At 44.0% G+C, this 16,480-nt stretch overlaps 1 protein-coding gene across 1 annotated transcript in view; it reads right to left on the bottom strand.

Annotated features, from left to right (window-relative positions):
* The window catches only part of LOC123751324 (neural cell adhesion molecule 1-A), a 152,953-nt gene that overhangs the window by 41,587 nt on the left and 94,886 nt on the right, over positions 1-16,480 (bottom strand). The window contains exons 2-3 of the mRNA XM_069329939.1: positions 15,604-15,736; positions 4,032-4,231 (exon numbers count right to left, since the gene is read on the bottom strand). Coding sequence (XP_069186040.1) covers positions 4,032-4,231; positions 15,604-15,736 — 333 coding nt within the window. The remainder of the gene's footprint in view (positions 1-4,031; positions 4,232-15,603; positions 15,737-16,480) is intronic.

Here is a 16,480-nt window from a genome sequence, read left to right as displayed (position 1 = left end):
ATTTGTGTAGTGAGGGTACCTGGGTATTTGTGTAGTGAGGGTACCTGGGTATTTGAGAAGTGAGGGTACCTGGGTATTTGTGTAGTGAGGGTACCTGGGTATTTGTGAAGTGAGGGTACCTGGGTATTTGAGAAGTGAGGGTACCTGGGTATTTGTGTAGTGAGGGTACCTGGGTATTTGTGTAGTGAGGGTACCTGGGTATTTGAGAAGTGAGGGTACCTGGGTATTTGTGTAGTGAGGGTACCTGGGTATTAGTGACGTTAGTGTACCTGGAAGATTCGCACCTGCGTATGTTCGCTTGAGGTTTTAACTAAGTAATTACTGTGCCTGAAGTGAATATGTACTTGAGTGGTGGCTGTTTATCATCGAATATTTGTATACTTGAACTTCTCAAGGACACTTATTTCACTTAATTTGCCTACGTAGGCTACACGTATGTACCATAACTACTTAATTACACCTATTAAAATGATTATTCACCACTGACCTGTATGGTGAATTACTTCATTCAGCAGCATGGTGAATTCACCATACTGGTGCCCAGTATGGTGAATATTGATGGTGCAACAGAGACTATGTTGCGCCATCAAACACCACTTCCCTATATCTCTATATATCATTATCTATCTACATATCACTATATCTACCACTTCCCTATATCTCATCAAACACCACTTCCCTATATCTCTATGGGAGATAAAGTCTGTCTCTTCGAGGTTGGGGCCAGACCTTGGGGCTAGTCTAATCTAACTTTGCAGGGTGACTGGTAGTTGTCCGGGGATGGTCATAGATGGGTCAGAATAGCGGCCCATGCCAATCCTCTCCCCCCCCCCCCCCTCACCTTTTGCATGAAATATCAAATTACACTAATTTCATGTATCGCTAAGTACCAAATTCCCTGAATTTGAGTGGCCCTGAATTTCCTCGGATCCATCTAACGATTATATATAAGTTTATATGATGTTGTGCATATAATGAAGAAAGTGTTTAGTGAAAATGGTTGCAGTGATGAGAGGAAAGTGATGTAGCCATCTCTGTAGCCTCATCTGTGATGGCTACAGAGATGAGGACAATATTTAATGAAGATGGTTACAGTGATGAGGATGGTTGTGTGTAGTAAAGATGGTTACAGTTACAGTCCTTTGCTGTGAAGCTGGCTATTATGATACTAGTTGTGTAGCAAAGGTTACAGTGTTAAAGATAGTGTATAGTGAAGATGTGGCCTCTCTCTCTCACCCGAGCAACGCCGGGTAGCCAACCTAGTATTCTTGAAAATAAGACGTTATATGCAACATCGGACAATCTTGAGACTACTGTTTGCAGTAATAATGTTGCAAGAATATTTAATAATAAATTGAGTAAGTCAACAATCATTCCGATCAGAGCTCGGTAAACAATTATAGTCCTCTTGGGTGGGGTCAGGTTGCAGCTATGCAATATGGCAGGATGAACAGCACCGTGCAATATGGCAGGATGAACAGCACCGTGCAATATGGCAGGATGAACAGCACCGTGCAATATGGCAGGATGAACAGCACCGTGCAGTATGGCAGGATGAACAGCACCGTGCAATATGGCAGGATGAACAGCACCGTGCAATATGGCAGGATGAACAGCACCGTGCAGTATGGCAGGATGAACAGCACCGTGCAATATGGCAGGATGAACAGCACCGTGCAATATGGCAAGATGAACAGCACCGTGCAATATGGCAGGATGAACAGCACCGTGCAATATGGCAGGATGAACAGCACCGTGCAGTATGGCAGGATGAACAGCACCGTGCAGTATGGCAGGATGAACAGCACCGTGCAGTATGGCAGGATGAACAGCACCGTGCAGTATGGCAGGATGAACAGCACCGTGCAGTATGGCAGGATGAACAGCACCGTGCAGTATGGCAGGATGAACAGCACCGTGCAGTATGGCAGGATGAACAGCACCGTGCAGTATGGCAGGATGAACAGCACCGTGCAATATGGCAGGATGAACAGCACCGTGCAGTATGGCAGGATGAACAGCACCGTGCAATATGGCAGGAGAGTGAATTAAAGAGTTGCCCGTGACTCTGGAAAGAAGCCAGTGCACAAGGACTGCCAACCCTACGGTAAGGGAGCTAAGGGGTGAGAATCAGTTGACCAGACGTGCCAAGCTTACAGTATAGCTCATGTGGTGTCTCCTGTAACTCGAGGTTACAGGAGGTGGAGCGGAACGAGGCCAAAAGAAGCTGTATATTCCTCTTACCCCATAGATGTGACCCCCTTACCCCATAGATGTGACCCCCTTACCCCATAGATGTGGCCCCCTTACCCCATAGATGTGGCCACCTTACCCTACTGATGTGCCCCTTTACCCCTTAGATGTGCCCCCTTACCCTACAGATGTGCCCCTTTATCCTCACATCTCATCCCCCTATTCTCCCCCCCCCCCATCCCCCAAGGCTACACCCTGTTTTCCCGTCTTTCTGCTTTGTGGGCTACATAGCCCAGACAAAAAATGATAGCATGTAAAAGCTGATGAAAAGGTGGTATACGGTTGAAAGAGACTACCAGAGAGCGGTGTAACTATACCCGGCCTTGTTCGACAAGAGGATGGCATCAACAGAATGCTCTTAACAGAATTGTAAAGAGAAAGAGTGAATGCCAGCAAGAGAGAGGCGGGTAGAGAGCGGAACAAGTGTGGTACAGAATTTTTTTAAACAAAAAATTCAGGCGACGTTTTTAGTGTGGACGGAGGAGCGGACGTGCAGTTATCTGGGAAAGTTGAAGGAAGTTGTCAGCTGGAGAGAATCGTGAGGGGTGAAGATAAGAGCTTAAAGGGGTATTGGAACTCAAGCTGTGAGGCGTTATATTCATGAATCACGGAGATAACAGCTTGTGTGTTATATCTAGAGACGTGAGGAATACAGAGGTGTTTGGAACCCATGTTGCGAGGTATATGGTCATGAATCTTAGAGATATATGCTATAAAGGGTGTTGAAACCCACTCGGTAAGACATAGATAGCGACGCGAATAATGGAGATTAGAGCAAAGAGTTATATTGAACCACATCTGTAATGTATAAAGTCCTGATTCTTCATTATTGTAATAAATCTTGTAATATGATTTCCTTTCTTCTTCTGCAGTAATGAAATACAATATTCTTTCTATTTTCCTATCCATATTTTCTCCCTTCCTTTTTGGTTATTACCTCCCTCCTTCCCTTTCCACTCATAAGAACACAAGAAAAGGGAAAACAGCAGAAGATTCATTGGTCCACACGGGACAGCTCCCATTTATGTCCACCCAACGCAATCAGATATATGTCTAACCTACGCTTGAAATAATCTACCCATTCCACATGTATTCTGTAACCCGGTAATTTGTTTTATAATTCCACAACCCTGTTTCCAAACCAGTAATTATCCAGGTCTTTCCTGAATCTAAATTTATTCAGTTCATGCCCGTTGTTTCTTGTTTTATTATGTGTTGATATGAAAAATCAACACAAAATATATTTAAAATATATTGTGTTGATATCTTTAATATCTTGCAGGAGATGAGTCACAATAACGTGGCTAAAGTATGTTGACCAGACCACACACTAGAAGGTGAAGGGACGACGACGTTTCGGTCCGTCCTGGACCATTCTCAAGTCGATTCTCATTCTCAAGTCGAGAATGGTCCAGGACGGACCGAAACGTCGTCGTCCCTTCACCTTCTAGTGTGTGGTCTGGTCAACATATTTGAAATCTTATTTATATCCCCCTTTGTTATTTTCATCAATTTATATACTTCAGTCATGTCGCCCAATTCTCTTCGCCTCTCTTCAGATATTAACGTAAGTTTTTTTCTTCAATAAAAGAAGGTTTTGGAACAAAACCTTCATTGGAAGGTTTGTAATTCCAGGAACTAACTTAGTATATCTCAATGCGCTCAATTTATATGACACTGTATAGTTCGCAGACCAAAACTGAAGTGCATAATGTAAACGGGTCCTAACCAGAGCCGCGATATAGCTGAAGGCAAATATTAGGTGTCCCCCCACTCACCCACCACCAGAAGCTCCACCCTGACGTTCCTGGTGGGGGAGGCCCTGAAGTCGACCCTGCAGCGGTAAAGGCCGCGATCCTGCGAGTCCACATCGTCGATGACCAGCCCCGAAGGCGTTGAGACCAAGTCGAAGTGTGCTCGACCTCCCATCCCCGACCAGTGGATCGACCTCCCGAGCGGTCCCGAGCGGGCGTCGATACTGCAAGAGTAGCAACAGCCCATTAAGCTTGAAAATATATATGTATACATATTTTTTTGGGTGCATAGATTTTTGGGGGTAACTAAATTTATTAGGACATTAAAAGCTTATCAGCTAAGTGGTAAAAAAAATACTGGGCTAAAGCGACACGCTTCGTTATTTAATTCCTTGTTAAAGGAATTAAATAACGATATTTAATTTAACGAACATCTCAAAATATTTGTTCTGCTCTACAGAAATTCAACAGTTTTACGTAATGAAATTACAGTAGAAGGACGTGTGATGATCTTTGAGGCAGGGCGGTGGTATCGAACCTACGTCCTGGAGTGACTTGGAACGCGGGTTCGAGTCCACCGTACTGTTACAAAAGTTTTCTTCAATAGCTTGAATTCACAGGAAGAACAAAGTGGACAGTTAACATTAGGATGTACTTGTAAACTTGAAACTGGTTTACTCTATGTTTGGATATATAAAAAATTAAAGATCACCGTCATATTAAGATAAGATGGGCTAGTTTATGATATGCTAAAGATAGGTTCGGTTAGGGTAAGGTAAGGTCAATTTCAGAAGAAAGCGCTAAGCCATTTACGACAATATAGCACTTGGAAAGAACCAGGATAAGGATTTGGGATGGGACGGAGGGAAGGAATGGTACACAACCACTTGGACGGTCAGGGATTGAACGTCGACCTGCATGAGGCGAGACCGTCGATCTACCGTCCAGCTCAAGTGGTCATGCTAATCATACTCCTTAGTTAAAACTAAGTTGAGTACTCTTAGTTGAATATCTCTCTCTCTCTCTCTCTCTCTCTCTCTCTCTCTCTCTCTCTCTCTCTCTCTCTCTCTCTCTCTCTCTCTCTCTCTCTCTCTCTCTCTCTCTCTCTCTCTTTCTGTCTTCTCTTCTCTTCTCTCTTCTCTCTTCTCTCTCTTCTTCTTTTGTCCCTCACAAAGCAGCAGCATTACCAACTATGCACATCATGTCTCGCATCAGACAAAGGTCAGAGTACCTCAGCCGAGTGCGGAGGAGCTCGGCTCCTGGGCCCTGCCTTCCCCACCATATCCTCCTCTCTCCTAACACGCCGCGTTTTTTAAAACGGAGTCGACCAATCCGCTGTACATGCAACATATTTGCAGCAAAATATAGTTCCTCGATAGTGACGTATTCCACGCATATGCCTCGTTGGGTTAGGTGGGCTGGTTGGGTTCGTTCGTTCCTCAATAGTGACGTATTCCACGCATATACCACGTTGGGTTAGGTGGGTTGGTTGGGTTCGTGCGCTGATGTTTAGGTAAAACAGTTGTATTTTCTTACGGAGTGGATGCTCTCGTATACCCCTACACACAGCTCAGATAAAAGCCCTCTTCACCCCAAGCCATTTCCTCCGAAGGTGCAATCAGTGGCTTGATCCCTTTCTAAAACCTTTTTGGATCCCTCTCTAAAGCCTTTAAGACCCTCTTCTTCTGCGGCTTTCCCTTCTAGGCATTCTTCCCTCTCTCTCTCTCTCTTCCTGTGTCCTCGTGAGGCATAAAATGCAACTTATGAGTGACAGGAGTTACGTACTTGTGACCCCGTGAGCGTCAGCTGGTGCTTAGGTCAAGGTGAGGCGTTGAGGTGTGGTGGTTGGTGCGTGGGTGTGGTGGTGTGTGGGTGTGGTGGTGTGTGGGTGTGGTGGTGTGTGTGTGGTGGTGCGTGGGTGTGGTGGTGTGTGGGTGTGGTGGTGTGTGGGTGGTGGTGCGTGGGTGTGGTGGTGTGTGGGTGTGGTGGTGTGTGGGTGTGGTGTTGTGTAGGTGTGGTGGTGTGTGGGTGTGGTGGTGTGTGGGTGTGGTGGTGTGTGGGTGTGGTGGTGTGTGGGTGTGGTGGTGTGTGGGTGTGGTGGTGTGTGGGTGTGGTGGTGTGTAGGTGTGGTGGTGTGTGGGTGTGGTGGTGTGTGGGTGTGGTGGTGTGTGGGTGTGGTGGTGTGTGGGTGTGGTAGTGTGTGGGTGTGGTGTTGTGTAGGTGTGGTGGTGTGTGGGTGTGGTGTTGTGTAGGTGTGGTGGTGTGTGGGTGTGGTGGTGTGTGGGTGTGGGTGTGATGGTGGTGGTGGTGGTCGTGGTGGTGACGGAGGGGTTGATGCTAGTGGTGGTAGTAGTGACGGGTGAGAGTGGTGGTGGTGATGATGTGGTAATAGTGGTAGTAGCCTAGAAGATGGGATGGTAGGGGAGCTCAAAAGACGGCGCGGAACGAGCCCAAATGAGGCAGTACATCCCCCCCCCCTTACCCCCACATCACCTCCCCTCTACCCCCCCCCCTCCCTCCGCTCCAAGGCAACATCCTTCTTCCCCTCTTTCTGCTTTGTGGGCTACATAGCCCACAGTTATGTAGGCTCCGTGGTGATGTTGTGGTGGTGATGGTGGTCATCGTCATAGTGGTTGTGATGATGGTTAAGATGGTGATGGTGACAATGATGAGAGTCACAATACTGTTGACGGTCATGAATAATGGTGAGAAAGATGATGAATAATAAAAAAGTGCTCTGAGACGAAATTATAGAAACGATGAACAATAGAGAAGACATATGCAACAACAGCAATAATATCATGGTTAATGAAAGCCAACCTGTTTATATATATATATATATATATATATATATATATATATATATATATATATATATATATATGCAAACAAGCCTGAATGGTCCCCAGGACTATATACAACTGAAAACTCACATATGGGTTCGAGTCACTTCTGGGGTGTGAGTTTTCAGTTATATATATATATATATATATATATATATATATATATATATATATATATATATATATATATATATATATATATGTATATGTATATATATATATATATATATATACATATATATACTTTATATATCTTTTGAGGGGGGGGTAGAGGGGAGGTGATGTGGGGGTAAGGGGGGGGGGGATGTACTGCCTCATTTGGGCTCGTTCCGCGCCGTCTTTTGAGCTCCCCTACCATATATATATATATATATATATATATATATATATATATATATATATATATATATATATATATATATATCCACTAGTACGCGTAGCGTTTCGGGCAGGTCCCTGGAATACGATCCCCGCCGCGAAGAATCGTTGTTACATCCAAGTATCCATTTTACTGTTGAGTTAAACCGAGGCTACAGTTAAGGATTTGCGCCCAGTAAATCCTCCCCGGCCAGGATACGAACCCATCACAAAGCGCTCGCAGAACACCAGGCGAGTGTCTTACCACTACACCACGGAGACTGGTGATATGCTGGGATATGCAGTATATACTTCCCGTTCAGAGCGAGTATCCAAGGAACCTCACATCCCAGTGGCCGAGGGGAACACATCCCAGTGGCCGAGGGGGAATACATCCCAGTGGCCGAGGGGAACACATCCCAGTGGCCGAGGGGAACACATCCCAGTGGCCGAGGGGGAATACATCCCAGTGGCCGAGGGGAACACATCCCAGTGGCCGAGGGGGAACACATCCCAGTGGCCGAGGGGGAACACATCCCAGTGGCCGAGGGGGAACACATCCCAGTGGCCGAGGGGAACACATCCCAGTGGCCGAGGGGGAACACATCCCAGTGGCCGAGGGGGAACACATCCCAGTGGCCGAGGGGAACACATCCCAGTGGCCGAGGGGGAACACATCCCAGTGGCCGAGGGGAACACATCCCAGTGGCCGAGGGGGAACACATCCCAGTGGCCGAGGGGAACACATCCCAGTGGCCGAGGGGGACATCCCAGTGGCCGAGGGGAACACATCCCAGTGGCCGAGGGGGACATCCCAGTGGCCGAGGGGAACAAATCCCCGAAGGAGTGGGAATGGGGAGATTTTACCATTTGTTTCCTTCCCCTGATCCTGACTGTTGTGATTGTTATCAGAACAGTCTGACTGATCAGGGCCATCAACTCGGAGGTCAAATGACCTGGGTTAATGACCTCCTCTTCCTCCAGGCTGACCACAGTTCAGACTCAGGGTACGTTATAGTTCCCGCTCCGGAACTTGTTAGGGAGGTATCGAGCGAGTGATTAGTTCACTCATCGTCCACACGTAAACATGACGAAGTGCGAGTGGGTGCCTGTACTCACCCACATGTAATGACCTGGATGGTCTTATTCACCCACATGTATTGTACTCATCAAGATGTACTTGCAGGGTCGAGGTTCAACGGACGGTTCGTACACGAGCCTCATATCTTCACACACTCATCAGGGTTCGAATCTATGAGTTACGTTATTTTGGCCTTCTCAGAAGCGTCTTCTTGTCAGTTACTGCCTTCTTCATCCGTTCGAATCTCCTGTACCGTGGCCACTAGAGAGACAGTGGCTTTAGGGGCAAACAGTTGGTGTGGGACTACACATGTGTATCCACCCTGGCTGACACCTATGTACACTTCGGAGCTGATCAAGCAGGTGGGGCGGCCAACCACAGGGAAACAGCAAAATCAGTCAAATACAGGCGACTGGAAGGTCAATACCTCTTTGTTCCCATAGTGTCTGAGACGCATGGCCCCTGGGGCAAGAGTGCCTTGGGATTTCTCAAGGAATTGGGTTTCAGGCTCAATGACGTCACCAGAGACCCAAGGGCTGCCAGTTTCCTGTTTCAGCGCCTCAGTGTGGCGATCCAGAGGGGAAACGCCTGCTGCGTCCTCGGTTCCTGTCCGGAAGCGGAGGAGCTTCAAGAGATCCATAACCTTTAAGCACTCATTGTTCAGCTAATGTAAATCTTGTAATCTTTAAATATATAATAAAGCACAACAAAAGACAAAAGGAAGGGGGTGGTAGGAGATAAGCACACAGAAACTGTATTGGAGGGGATCTAAACATTCCCTCTAATCTAACACAAGAGACTCGTCTCCCTAGAGTCTAGAGTCTAGGCTCTAGAGAGAAGAGTAACCATTCTCTAAGAGTCACTCAAGAGACAGGTGACTCTACACTGGTTGTTCGGCTTCCATCGTCCAGGATCATTAAGTGTTGCTTCTTTATTTTCCCCTTTTAGCGGCATTTTGACGCTTCAGTTAAATAAAATAATAATAACTAATTATTATTATTATTATTATTCCCATCTCTCGTCCCGTACCATTAGTTTCCGCTCAGACTCATGATTTTTCCGATTTTCATCACCCATTTCCAGTTCAGTTCTTCGCTTTTGCTTCCTCAGTTATTATTTCAGGGCGCTCCTCCAGCCCGAGATTTTGAGTTCTCAGCAATTCCAGCCTATTTTAAGGGTCCTTTTCCTGTCACTTATTCAGCTATTCTGTGACATTCTCGCTACCATCAGCTGTCTGGAGGATAGTTAGTGATCATTGTGATGATACATATGTCTATGTGATGACACACAATTGTCTATGACACATGTCTTGGTTCTGATCTTCATCTATGGCTTGGTCTGGTGGTAGTCAGGTCATTAGTACCGCTGTGGTGCTATTTCGAGGGAAGCATTCACTCGCTTCTCGTCTCCTTCGCTTGCCCTCTTCTCATGTGCCTCTTCTTCTTCTTCTTGCCCTCTTCTCATGTCTTTTACTTTTGCCCTCTTCTCATGCCTCTTATTTTTGCCCTCTTCTCATGCCTCTTCTTCTTGCCCTCTTCTCACGAATCCTCCTCATTGTGTGGTTTCTACGGAACTCTCACTCTATGAACCTGTAACTTTATGAACCTGTAACTCTATGGACTTGTCACTCTATGGATCTGTTGTAACAAGCTAAGCAATATGCAACACGGTAAGCAATCCAATATGTAAAAACTTGCCCCCACTGCCAAAGGAGAAAAGGTACAGTGCAGGTACAAGCTCCTTTGCAGGAATTTCCTGAAATTTGTGAACCGTTAGATCGAGTGGGGGCCGATCTGACTGACCTCTATCACAGTCATTCGGGCAATAGGTACGTGTTGGTACTGGTGGACCATCTGTCCAGATACACTAGTTTAGTTACATTACCTCAGAGAGATTCTCGTACGGTTGCAAATGTGTTCTTGCGAGGGTTCGTAACTGTATTAGAGCCTCCTAAAGTTTTAGTCTCTGACCGGGGGTCAGGAGTTCAATGGGAATGTTTTTAGAGAAGTTCGCAGAATTTTACAGACAACCTCAGCTTTTACAACAGCCTACCACCCTCAAGCAAACAGGATGACGGAACGCACTAACCGTTCTGTTAAGGTTATACTTGCAAGCCTTGCTGAACATGACGCAAACTCATGGGACGAACACCTGCCCAATGTTCAGTTAGCTTTGAATACTACCATCCACCAATCGATTAACACCCAACCCCTTCTTTTGTTTACTGGCCATTCATGCAATATCCCCTCAGGTCTGCTTTAGCAGACATAATATTGCATACTGTGAGGACTATCCTTCTCAGTAAAAGGAGAAATGTTTGGAGTATTGCGGCTGAAACTTCCTAGAAAGCACAGGATCGGTATGCTCACTTTTATGACAAGAAAGTGCGGCCCCTTGAGTTAAAGGAAGGTAGCCTCTTGTTGAGAGTAAATGAGGCTGCGCCCGCCAATCAGAGTAGAGAACGAGCTCCTAGATGGCGGGGGCCATATTGAGTAATAAAAAGCTCGGGACTCGTCAATCTTGTCATAAAAAGGGTATTTGAGGACCAAGTGGAAAGAACAATCCATGTTAATGAATTGAAACAGTATCATGCTAGAGAGGAATTAGAACTGCCTTCAGCGAGTCTAATTCCTGACTCAGCGGTGCTGACTAATGATTCAAGTGACGAGTCAGGTGGAGAGGATGACCCTCTGTCAACTCTCATCAGTAGTCAAGTGCAGTCTCGTCACCCCATGGTAACACGATCTCGCACTGTACAGTTACAGTAAAGTAACTCCCTTGGTTTAGTAGCATTTTAGAATTCATTAGATTTTCCTGTAGAGGCTATGATGTGGATTTATTAACTGTACTTAACTCGGGTAGCAGACTTTATCGTGCTCTGGCGTTCTAACTTCCAACAAACCCAGAGTTATATCTATGCTTCCGCCATGTTGTTGTCTGTCTGTTCCCAGGTCTGATTGGTATACCTGTCCAGTTGTTCCAGCCACACGTGAACCCTAGTCTGCAAAGACCAAGGGGGAGGCACGTTACACAAAGTCCTCCCCCACCACACCCAATAACTCGTTAATTAGTTACTGTGGGGAGGGTGACATTATACGAGTCACCCGGCCAACACCTCACGTCACTATCGAGGTTGCCAGGGCCATAATGCTGTCCACATTCAAGCAGTAACCGGATGTCAACGTCTACCACCATCGTGGGTAGCGGTCTCGAGGTCACCACTACCCACCAGCTGTGTCGTCAAGACTGTAGCCAGACCAACAGTGTTGGAGGAGAGGTCAGGAGAAGGGGCGAGCCAGTAGCAGTACTCATCTTTTTCGTCGGAAGATCGATGATTACGTCGTCTGGATAACAAGAATGCGGAACTAAGGCGGTCACAGGGATAACGGCACGGTCTCCCTGCAAAGTACCGCGACTCGCCATAGAAGGTCGCAAAATTGCCTCCTTTGTCCTAAAGTCAGCGGTACGAGGGTATACACGGATGGTGTTTACGGCCTAGTAACCTGGTGACATCAAGAAACGCCTGAGACGACGTGAGCCATGATGGAAGTCGGGATTCACCTGTTCTGCAAAACACGCCACCCGCCTCAACGACCCTTTGACACCACTTCCGTCGCGAGACACCGTTAGTACGTCCAGTCCCGCTCTCCTGTGGTCATCTGCACCGTCAACATTTCCATCGAGACTGCCGTGTGAGCTGTGAATGGTATGAAGATTCGTGAACTCCTGAGCGAGGTCAATGGTCGAGCGACAGTTATCTACAGCTGTCACTGGGCGCTCGGCTCTGGGACATTCTGTTGTCCTTCGAAAGTACGGGGAATGGAGCACAAGAGGACCAGGGATCTCTACATCAACGACTGGAGGAAGCCGTCAGTCATCTAACAACATCATCGAAATTTTTTTATAAAAGAACATTTGGGCGAAAAGTAAAGTAAATGTTATACTTGTTAAATTATATTAAAGTAGTACTCTGAATACCTAGTCAAGTGAATCTGGACATATATTGATTAAATGTTGAAAACAAGAATTATAGTCAGTGGTATTCTTGAAAGTGAAATATGGTAAAATGTCTCACATATTACTCGGTCAATGATTAAAAACCCTTTGTGTGAAAAAACTATTGCATTATGCCATGAACAAAATGCTTTAGAAAAACATGTGCCATTTCTTGTTCAGTGTATTGAAAACAGGAAGGGCGGACAAAAAAAAAATTACACTCTTCAGTTGATAGAGTGCGAACATTTACAGCTGAAATTTCAGCTAACACCTATGATTTGGAAGTAGTATATATAAATATATATATATATATATATATATATATATATATATATATATATATATATATATATATATATATATATATATATATATATATATATATATATGTGTGTATGTCGTACCTAGTAGCCAGAACTCACTTCTCAGCCTACTATGCAAGGCCCGATTTGCCTAATAAGCCAAGTTTTCATGAATTAATGTTTTTTCGACTATCTAACCTACCTAACCTAACCTAACCTAACTTTGTCGGCTACCTAACCTAACCTAACCTATAAAGATAGGTTAGGTTAGGTAGGGTTGGTTAGGTTCGGTCAAATATCTACGTTAATTTTAACTCCAATAAAAAAGAATTGACTTCATACATAATGAAATGGGTAGCTTTATCATTTCATAAGAAAACAATTAGAGAAAATATATTAATTCAGGAAAACTTGGCTTATTAGGCAAATCGGGCCTTGCATAGTAGGCTGAGAAGTGCGTTCTGGCTACTAGGTACGACATATATATATATATATATATATATATATATATATATATATATATATATATATGTCGTACCTAATAGCCAGAACGCACTTCTCAGCCTACTATTCAAGGCCCGATTTGCCTAATAAGCCAAGTTTTCATGAATTAATGTTTTTTCGTCTACCTAACCTACCTAACCTAACCTAACCTAGCTTTTTTTGGCTACCTAACCTAACCTTACCTATAAATATAGGTTAGGTTAGGTTAGGTAGGGTTGGTTAGGTTCGGTCATATATCTACGTTAATTTTAACTCCAATAAAAAAAAATTGACCTCATACATAGAGAAAAGGGTTGCTTTATCATTTCATAAGAAAAAAATTATAGTAAATATATTAATTCAGGAAAACTTGGCTTATTAGGCAAATCGGGCCTTGAATAGTAGGCTGAGAAGTGAGTTCTGGCTACTAGGTACGACATATATATATATATATATATATATATATATATATATATATATATATATATATATATATATATATATATATATATATATATATATATTGTTTTTATTAGAATAATGTCAAGGGGACATTGTGTTGGGAGTGAATGGAACTCGGGAGTGAACTTTGTGGAGTTCAGTGGTCCTCTCCCGGAAGACTGAAAGTTCAGTCTGTATATATATTTTTATTTTTGTTCTGAATTGTGTGTGTCCTGCTCTAGAGGGCACACGTGGATGGCTAATGATGAGCCAATGACTTTTGCTAGCTAGATTTTGCGGACAGATTATGGATATTGCATTCAGCTATGTCAGTCAGGTATAGGATGTTTTGTTTAAAGAGGTTTGAATAATTGCTGAGTTGTCAGCTGACAGTCAGGATACGTATGCTGAGATTTCCAATTTTGTCTGTATGATTTTTGCTGTAAAATTTGCTGATTGTAATATTAGAGATGATAGCTTTTTGAGATTTTGGTAGAGGCATGGGGTTTTAACTAGTGTGAAAGTAAGGTTTGGATATTAAACCTCATGTTTTAATGTTATTAAAAAACAAGGTTTGTTAAATGTACTTGTGCTGGAGGGGGTTGTAACAAGCGATGCTTGTTTTAGACGTTATGGGTCTCAGATCATAGGGGGTTAAATTATACTATGTGAACAACCTTGGAGTAAGAGAGTAGTTTGACCTGACTAGCCGAGAAAAGGTCACTTGTCTGAGATTAAGGGATTAGCGAGGATAGAAAACAAAATGGCTGTTTCCCTTGTATTAATTCAACAGCGATGAATATTTCAATAAATACAATAATTGTATAATAACCTTTTTCATCAAGTACGTAGATTAATTTAACGTCATTTATGATTAAAGAATCAAATCCCCTTTTTTCGTTCGAGGGCAGATGACTCACGTAGAACTGGCAGCACCGGCCTTATGTCAGGAAGCCAGCAAGAGGCTGGTCTCACCCCCCCCCCCCCCCTCCCTCTACTCCAAGACTCCATCTTGTTGTTAATTCAGTAACGTAGAGAAATTCAAGTTAATATTCAATATTCTATTCAATAATTTACCTGCTCAAGTATCTAGGTAATTTTCCAGTTGTTTTGGAATGATGATTAAACTGCCTTCAGCGATCAGTACAAGATTAATCTTTGTTAATCATCCTTGAAGATTAATTTGGCAACTAAGCCTTAGATCAGTCTCTCAGCTTGAGAGAGCAGGCTAGACAGTGTGGCGTGGAGCATCTGGGGTCACCATCTCCCCTACAAGAGCCAGGCGAACATCAGGCTGAGCTTAGAAATATTACGGTAACGTGCTTAAGAAGTTTAGTACAGTTGATTAATTCATTGCCTCTTAGGAATTATTTCAGTAGGAATATATTCAATTTAGAGAGTGTTTTCCTGTTATATTCATTCGAATATAACAGGAAATAATAAATAAACTTGTGACTTAATAAACTTGTGACTTAATAAACTTGTGACTTGTTGTTGGCTCTGTGTTTTGAGTTCACCTATAAGGATATATGATTGTCTTGGCCGCGGAATCCATGAGCCGAGTTTGTCGATATATATTTCCAAGCAAGCTTAGTCTATATAATATCGGATATATTCCATTGTTTTCAATTTAATTCCTCACTTAACGTAACTTCATACCTCCCTTTTCAATTAATTGGGGATCCATATGTGGATAATTTATTTAATTGACAGTTTCCTTTTTCACTGTCAATTAGGGAGCAAATCAAGTAAGCGAATTCAGGTGGTGGCAGCTGAGGAGGTATTCGAGTTTGCTAGGGGCCAGTACAGTGTTCGTGTGTGTAGTATCTAAGGCGATCAACCGTCTAAGATCACGAGAAGTGGACTGGAGGCCATTGTAGAGCTCTGGGGTTTTTGGGTTAGTTAACTAAGGGCTGAGTAGTGGACGAAGTAGAGTCATTACCCCGTCCCCATTACACTGTCACTCTATGGACCTGCTACTCTATGGACCTACCAAGGCACACCCGCACACACACACACACCGGCAGCTTGACACATCTGATACACACACACATATATACACACCTGAAACATGTACCACCGTGTCTACACACCTGTATATAGGAAGGCCGGTGGCTCCGTTGTAGAAGAGCACGAGGATAGGAGCGTCCCCTGGTGTAGAGGGTGTGACGTCACATGGTAGTAGAGTGCGACCACCCCGTATAGCGAAGACCTCCGTCAGAGGACCTGCAGGAGACGCGGAAAGAGTTCGTTGAATTTATAAAAAAAAAACAAAAAAATGAAAGAGACGACAGACAGATAGACAGAAATATATACAGCACACACATAAATACAATCACAACAAATAACACACATATCCACCCACACAATATTATTTACTCAAAATATTTTACAAATAATTTTCTATTTTTTTTTTACCTTAGTCTCTTCTCAGCCTGGCGATGTCAAGCCCCGAATTTATAGTTCTGTTTTTACTCTAGTTTATCTTAATTAGATTAGACCGGGGCGGGATAATTTAGGTTGTGGGGGGGGGAGGGGGTTGTTAGGGTCAGCGAATGAATGATTTATGGAGGAGGACAAGGGAGGGGGGGAGATGGCCATAGGGGTATGGAAGGTTAGTGAAGCTTACAGTGAATAAGAGCAAGAGTTAGTATTGTAATTTAATATAGGTGATAACCAGGCATGGTAATATAGGAGTAGTGTAGACTATAGCAGGTTGTGGTAAGTTAGAAAAGGATTTGACAGGGCTAGAAAGTAGGATAGACAGCTGTTGTCAGGAGTACGGAAAGTCAGTACAGGACTGAAACACCCACTAGTCAGAGGGACATAAGGAAGAAAATTTCGGCATAAGGCAAGCGAGGAAAGTAGAATGAGCTACGAGGAGAGGTAGAGGGAAGGTAGACATTCTACCTACACCCCAGAGTAGAAGAGTCACAAGGCCAAGAGATCGTAAACAACTTCCACGGTGTA

The sequence above is a fragment of the Procambarus clarkii genome, chromosome 23, assembly GCF_040958095.1.
Source record: "Procambarus clarkii isolate CNS0578487 chromosome 23, FALCON_Pclarkii_2.0, whole genome shotgun sequence".
Taxonomy (NCBI): domain Eukaryota; kingdom Metazoa; phylum Arthropoda; class Malacostraca; order Decapoda; family Cambaridae; genus Procambarus; species Procambarus clarkii.
Note: the sequence above shows the minus strand (reverse complement) of the source record. Positions and strands in the feature narration are given on the sequence as shown.